We start from the raw sequence: 8,402 nt of genomic DNA on the forward strand, positions 1-8,402 counted from the left end.
CGATATTGTGAATTATATGGGGTGGATAACGAAGAATATGAAAAAGTTCTTAATTAAATGTTCCAGATAACTTAATTTATATAATAAAAACTAATATTTAATATTATTATTAAATTTAAGAAAACTTAATATTAATTTTTAATTAAAGAATTTAATAAGACAAATTTTTTTAATAATTTAATAATTTTTATTATTAATTTTGTAAACATTAGAAAAATATAATTTATATTATTTTTTTTTAATTATAATTAATTATATAAGTAATATTATAAAATAAAAAGCTATTTTATAATATTTATTTATTTATTATATATTATATAATTATTATTGTAATATATAAAATTAAAAAAAAAAATAAAACATAATTATTAAATTAATATTAAATAATTGTTATATATTACTATATAATATTAAATTAATGATTTAAAATAATATAATTAAAAATAATTAATAAAAAAATTAAGAAATACACCCACAAATACACACATATATGTGCATGCATTTTTACAAAATTTGTTAAGTTCCCACCACGTTTTTGTTTCAATCATTTCGAAAAGTCTCTCTACCATAAAAAATTAAAAAAAAAAAAAAAAAAAAAAAAAAAAACAAATTATGAATCGTCCCTATAGAAATTGCATTATTTTATGAAATGTTGGTAGCCCTTTTCCTTGAACAATTTTTTTTCACAGATCGCCTACGCCGTACGGGAAGGGCTTCCCGCAATTATACCATCGGCTGGGCCATGCATTGACGATCATATAACGATGGCGACGATGACACAACGTTTTAAGGACAACGATCGAGTAAAAAATTCATTTTTAAATTCATTATATTTCTTCTTATTTTAACTCTCTTTGAAAGAAAAAACGAAAAAGAAAACAAGGAACAACTAAAAAAAAAAAAAAAAAGAACAAAAGGGAGACAAAAATATCCTGTTTATTTTTTTTCTTTCTTTCTTTATCCTTGTTTTCGTTTAATTACTATTTACACGTGTAATATTTTGTTTTTTTTCGAATTTGTCAAATTTTTGTCTGTTTTTTTTTTTTTCAATTCAACGAAGAAAAAAAGGAAAAATGAAAAAAAAAGAAAAAGAAAAAAAAGGGCGCACGACGACGCATTTATATTCATTGAAGTTTTTTTTTGTTTTTTTATTTGATCGAAATTAACAACAATCATTGATTATTAAAATTAATTCAATCGAATTATCTATTATTTACTTATTAAGTATTTAATAGATCAAACGTGTTTTAAACATTTTTTGGGGTTTTTTTTTTTTTATATGTATGTAATAATCGATCAAGGAAATTAAGAAGAAGGGGTGTAACATACAGACGAACGATATTTTTTATTTTTATTTATTCGATATTGTTTATTTTATCGATAAGCGTACAATTTTAGATTTGTTTTTAATATCCAAATTTTACCATATCGTTTCGTATGTTTTTAATAATATTCCAAATTTTATTATCATTTTCGTCATAATAATAATTATTATTATTATTACTATTATTATTATTATTAGTATTATTATTATTAACACTTTAATGGCAGCACGTTTACGCAGTCAAACGTTACCAGGGTCTGGTAATATTTTTGAAGAATTATTTTCAAATAGACTTTATTAAAATCACGAAAAAAATTAACATAAAAACAACAAACAAGAACAAATTTAATTTTATATAATTTCAACCCTTTGCACCTCCTGCACGATTGTCGACGTTGGGGGTAGCAGTCACAGCTTTCCGCGCCACAGAAATGGCACATTTACAGACCCTCGTATTATTTTGTATAACTTTTGAACCAAGTAATGGATTCTAATGATATTTATTAGGACTTATATTAATTAGTAGACATTGAGAAATATATTTTTGCAAAAAAAAAAAAAAGACAAAACAGATTATCTTGTAATACACGTTCGGCTTAATTTATTCGCGTGTTAATATAAAAAAAAAAAAATAATAATAATAATAAAAAAAAGGATGGTGACGTTATTAAACGTTAGTAAAAATGTATTTTATCATCATCAACTGTTATCGTAAAAGCTGTCTGTAATATTTAAACGCGCGTTTAAAAACTAACCGTGTTTTAAAAGCTACATTTATGATCTTTCACCTGTGTGTGTGTGTGTGTATGTATATATATATTCGAGACAGTTTTTTGATATATGACCTTCCGTGTTTTCTTTTAATTGAATATAATAAACATTCACGTGAAACTAGAAAATAATAGACGAAAAATGTTGTTAGAAAAAATTTTGCTTAATTTGTATGTATGATTGAAAAATTTCACATAAACAAATACAATAAATAGAAATAAATTGCAATATACGTAGAATAAGATTCGACTCGATACAAAATTTTTATAATTGAAACAATTTCAGGATAGAATGGATGAAAGAGGAGAGAGTAGTGAGTGAGAGTAAAGAAGAGAAAAGAAAAAAAAAATAGAAGAAAAAGAAAAAATCATTCCAACTCGATTTGTCTAGCAATCGAATTTATAAACGAACGAGAAACATTCTCTCATCGATATTTACATTTTATAATAGGGAAATGGAAAAAGGTGTCGTACTTCACGAAAGATTTTTCTTACTTTCTTATGTTCTCTGTTTTTTTTTTTCTTCTTTTTCTCTTTCTATAAATTTTTTTTTTGTTTCTTTTATTTGAGCATTCCGAATGATTACTTTTTTAGTGCTAAAAAAAAAAAGAAACACGAAGGATCTGAATATTAAAAAACAATATATATGTAATAATAATAATAATAATAATAATAATAATATAAATTGTTATTAATATATAGAAAAGAATAAAAAAAATATATATATATATATACACACGTAGCTTGTGGGTGAGATTACATCTGCTTGTTTTATTTCTATTTTTTATTTTTTATTTTATTATTCAACACGTTGCTTTGCGTGAATAATAATAATAATAATAATAATAATAATAATAATAATAATAATAATAATAATAATAGCAATATTTTTATTATTATTATCCAAACTTTTTATTTATTTTTAAATTTTTTATTTTACTATCCAACGCGGTACTTTGCGTTAATAATTATAATAATAAGACACAAAAAATAAATAAATAGGAACGAAGAAAATTATCTACAAAAGAAAAAAGAATTTTTAAAACGAAAAAATAACAATATTTTTATTATTATAATAATAATAATAATTATTATTAGTTAAATTATTAAACGTTGAATATTTTCGAGATATTATTTATGTCGTGTCGTCGTTATGAATTTTAATTATTACTTTATATACTTAGTAAAAAATAAGTATGCGTTTATAATTTAAAACAAGAAGAAACAATGATAAAACAAAACAATGAAAATGTACGAGAAAATAGAAAAACAAAACAAAACGAAACAAACAAAAATATAAATAAATAAATGCAAAGACAAAGCCCGATCGCGGTTAAGCTACAAAAAAAAAAAATTGCACCGATGCTAATGAATTATTAATGTCGCCTGATAAAATAATAATAATAATAATAATATAAAATATAATAGCAATATTATCCACAATATGCAAAGAAAATAAATGCAACAAAAAAAGAAAACATAGTTAATAATCAATGAATGAATATAAAATCGATCGAGAATTAAAATTAAGCGAGAAAAAAATAAAATAATGATAATAATAATAATAATAATAATTACGAGACAAAAGAAAGAAAAAAAAGGAAAAAAAAACCACTTAATAAATTTACAAATATAATTATTAATATATTGCGACATTTATTCTAATTTTAGTTAAGTCGAAATAAAAAATAATAATAACGCCGATGATTGCGTACACGAATGACTGTTTTTTTTTTTTTTTTAATTTAATTTAACAAATTATTCATATTTTAAATGTTTTTAATTTATTATCTCGATGTCACGGTTATAAACAACAACAAAAATGAAAAAGAAAAAAAACGAAAATAGTTCGATAATATTGTAAGATATTACATTTGATTTATTCCTATTGCAAAATACGTTCAACCCTTTTTTATAATAACACGTCTGATTCATCCCTTGTTGTATCGAATAATAGAAAGAAAAAAAAGAAAAATAAATAGAAAATACAAATATTAAAGAAAAATGTGATGACAATATAAAAAATAATTATATTACGTTATATACTTGGTACAATAATTATTAACTAAAAATTAGGTTAACACGTGCCTCTAAATAATTCGTGTTTTTATTTTATTTTTTATTTTTTTTTTATTAGAGTATAATTAATTAAATTTAATTAAATAATTAAAAAGGGTTGAATGAGTGTGTGGTAAATAAAATTTTACAAATATTTCGAGTGTTTCAAAATTTACAAAATAAAAATCAAAAAAAGAAAACAATTAAACAAATAAACCAAAATGTTCTTATGTAGATGTCGAAATCATTCCTACGTATAAATATAGATCGAATATTTGAAAGAAAAATAATATTAAAATATAAAAAATATCGCGAAGATATGGATTAAGATGATTTACAAGATAACAAAAAAAAAAAAAAAGAAAAGAAAGAAAGAAGAAAAAAGCAAATTAAATCTGCGCAAATTTCCATCGGCGTTTTTAATTATTCACTAAGGCACTAACGAATCGTTGTTCTAATAATTATAATATTATTATTATTATAATTATAATTATTATTAATATAATTAGTTCATCGAGATAGAGATGAATCTGTAAATATTGTCTTCACTGTCGTTTTTAATCTATCACTGTGACTTATATATATATAAATAAATAAATAAATAAATGTACGAATGTTTAATATGAATGTTTTTCAAAAAAAAGAAAAAGACGATGATTATTAAAAGTAATTATAATGAATGAACGATGAATAAAAGTTGAATGAACAATGCGAATGAATGATAGATGAAAATGAAAAATGAAAATTCAAATTAAACAAAAAAAAAACAATTGAAACAATTTACATGATTTGATATTCGTCTTTTGATTGATTGGTTAAACGTTTGAGTTACGTGAGTGTGAGATTGATAATTCAATAAATTATAATAGAAATTAGGCTTAACGCATATCTATTGTTATTTTACAAACAATAATAATAATAATTATAAAAAAAAAATAATAATAATCGTATCGCGACATGTGATTGTATGTTGTTGAATGAAAAAAGATATAGAAAGAATGAAGATGGTGAGAAGATGTTAAGAGAATTCATATAAAAAATACGTTTGTGAATGTATTATTATAAAAAAAAAAAAACTGTGTGAGATATGTTGGGGATATATGTGAGTGTGTGTGTGAATGCGCGAATAAAAAGAAGAAGAAGAAGAAGAAAAAGAAAACAAATAAAATAAAAAATAAAATAAAAAGAAAAATGATGGTAAAAAAAAAAAAATAATAATTTACAAGTATTGTAATTATATTATATGGATTATTAACAATTTCTTGTTAATAATTTTGTAAAAAACAAATTCACACTTACCGTAATTTCTTTCTTCTTTTTCTGTATCTTTAATTATTTTTTTTTTCTTTTTTTTTTCTTCTTTGCATATGCACTCATGGTAAACGTCGCGCATTAATTAATTATTTGTTTAATTAATTAATAAATAAATTAATTAGTATTTACACGTAAGTAGGATTAATACATAAATGAGACAATTTTCAAATGCACGCGCGCGCGCACGATCGAAAGCCTTTGCTGCTGCTGAATAGCCTTATATCTTGTATAACACACGAGATTTAAATAAACTGATCAAAAAGATTAATGAAAGATTTTTTTTTTGTTTTTTTTTTAAATCTATTTTCCACCCCCCTGCACTCTCATCCCTATCCCTCATATTCTACGAATGATAAATAAATCAATTATTTTTATTCTACGTTTAATATTTTTCGTCATTTTCATTTGTAGTAATATTTCTAAAATGTTAAACAACCTTTTATCAGTGTTAAACGAGGAGACATTATTGACTTGTTGACAAAATTTCTGATGTTACTACTAACTGTAATAAAACTTACTATATAATGTTTATTCTTTAATATTCTTTTACATTCTTAGCAATAAATAAAGATTTATACAAAACTAATGATTTTTTATATTGGTTCAGTTATGCTCCTTACTGTATCTTTGCATTTCTAACTGATCAACCGAAGTTACACGATGAATGAATGAATGAATGAACGAAGGAAGGAATGAAGGAAGGAACGAAGGAAGGAAGGAAGAATGGATGAAAGGAGAAACGGAAGTAAAGAGTGTCAAGCGTTGTTAGGTAAATTACCTATGTACTTAATTCGTACAAACTACTCTAAAGGAGTACACAAAGTGAAAACGTCTCGTGTCCGTCGTAATCCAATCGTAGTTTAAGGTAAGTCAATAAAACTGTCAAATCGAACAGGGAAATATCTTTCAACTTGAAATTCAACGTTGTTCAATTGGTTAAGACAGTAATATAATTTCATTTCTTGATAATCCTAAAAAATTATTATATTAATTCGTATTAAAATTAATTACATATATAATCTAAAAAAGAACACTCAAATAAATATATTAATTATTATCAAACATGTTATTTTTTTTTCCACAAACTTTATATCGAATATTTCAAACAATAATTTACATCAGAACTTAAATACAAATTTATTTACAGTCTCTAGTTGTTACGATATTATTGCGTTATTAATACCATAATTTTTTATATAAATTATAATACATATATATGTATATTAATACACATAGATACAATTAACGTGAAAGTATCATAACGAAGAATTTGTTGCGTACAGTAATAAAATCCACTTTGCAATATTATCAAAGATACAACCAAAATTTCAAAATAATTATAACAGGTTTGATAATTTTTTTGTTTTGTTTTTTATTTCGTCAAGAGACACAGAGACAAATAGATGTTTACTTTATCGAGTGGTAATAAGATAAAATGTGACATAACTGAGTTTCTTTTGTGTATATATGTTAGAAACAATGATTGTTTTTATTTAATTCAACATTCCAGAAGAAACAATAAAAGAGATTAAATAAGTGAATGAGTGAGTGAATGAGTGAGTGAATAAGAGAGACGAAGAGAGACAGAGAGATGTAAGCCATGATCTAATTTATCGAAGATTCTGTAATCAATTTGCATTCAATAATCCAGGATCGTTAAGACGGATATATTTGGTCGGCAAAAGCTTAACTATACTAAGAGAGACGACGGAAACTACCGACCCGGAAATCCGTACAAGGATTAGGCTCTTTTGTCGCATAACGATCCCAACGTCTCCTACCATTCATTTTCCGCCTACAACCGTTTTGCTTATGAATGGGACTGAGTACATTTTCCCTAAACCAACGATTTGCTTTCGTGAGAACATGTCATATATACATAGATAAACGTCTTATATAATATCATTTATATATATAGTTTTAGATAACAAGATAGAAACTACTATCTTGTAACATCTCATCATAATATCCTATCATCTATTTATTCACAAACATATATATACATATATATTCCCACATATGTGATAAATATAAATAATATATTATATCCAAATTAAAGAAAGAAAATGATTATAATACTAAAATAATATTTTATTACTACGAAAATAATTATTACTATTATTATACCATTATTATATTATTACATAAATTGAATAAAAAAAAGTTATTATAAAAATATTATAATTAATATAAAAAATTTAGATTAAAAGAAAATTTATTATATAGAACGACGATTATATATATATATATATAAATTAAATTATATTAATTAAAGAGAAAATATTATTATTAAAATTTTATAATTAATTAAAAGAACTTGGGTTAACAGAAAATTTATTATATAATATAAAACTACGATTGTGTGATATTCTGTACAAAAAAATTTATATATATATATATAAATTAAAAAACAAATATTATTACAAAAATTTTACAATTAGTTAGGAGAACTTATGGTAAAAAAAATTATTATATAAATCTATGATAAATATTTAAAATACAACATGGTATTTAAAAAAGACATAAGTTGACCAATAAATCTCGAAAATGATTCAACTTAGCAAAAAAAAAAGAAAAAAATACTAATGTCATATTGTAGTTGTAAATTTTTCCTGTAACTTTTTCCTCATCCACTTTTCTGTTACTATTATTCTTTCGGAGCCATTTAGGTGGCAAGAGCTGGTGAATCATCCTGTATATATTTTTTCCTAACTACTATTCATTCGCGGATCGACGGATAAGGAAGTAGAATTTTGTTGTCAATGTCATAGAGAATGAGGATGGGGGAAATGGGGAATCTTTTTCAACTTGACATTTAGAAAAGGAATAAGAAGAAAGAAGAGAAAGAGATAGATAAAAAAGAAAAGAAAAGAAAAGAAAAGAAAAGAAAAGAAAAATAAGTGAGATGAAAATAGCGATGAAGAGAGGAAGAAAGA

At 23.1% G+C, this 8,402-nt stretch overlaps 1 protein-coding gene across 12 annotated transcripts in view; it reads left to right on the forward strand.

The window, feature by feature from the left end:
• Positions 1 to 5,739, forward strand: part of tmod (tropomodulin) — a 63,772-nt gene extending 58,033 nt beyond the window's left edge. For all 12 annotated transcript variants that reach the window (XM_015320253.2, XM_089175654.1, XM_089175655.1 and 9 more), the window contains one exon: positions 690 to 5,739. Coding sequence is in view for 1 of the 12 variants with exons in the window: in XM_015320255.2 (XP_015175741.2) it covers positions 690 to 751 (62 nt within the window). In the remaining 11 variants the exon portion in view is untranslated. The remainder of the gene's footprint in view (positions 1 to 689) is intronic.
• Positions 5,740 to 8,402: the final 2,663 nt, after the last annotated feature.

This window comes from Polistes dominula, unplaced genomic scaffold (assembly GCF_049000335.1).
Source record: "Polistes dominula isolate Pdom_NZ unplaced genomic scaffold, Pdom_raw_medaka contig_17, whole genome shotgun sequence".
Lineage (NCBI taxonomy): Eukaryota > Metazoa > Arthropoda > Insecta > Hymenoptera > Vespidae > Polistes > Polistes dominula.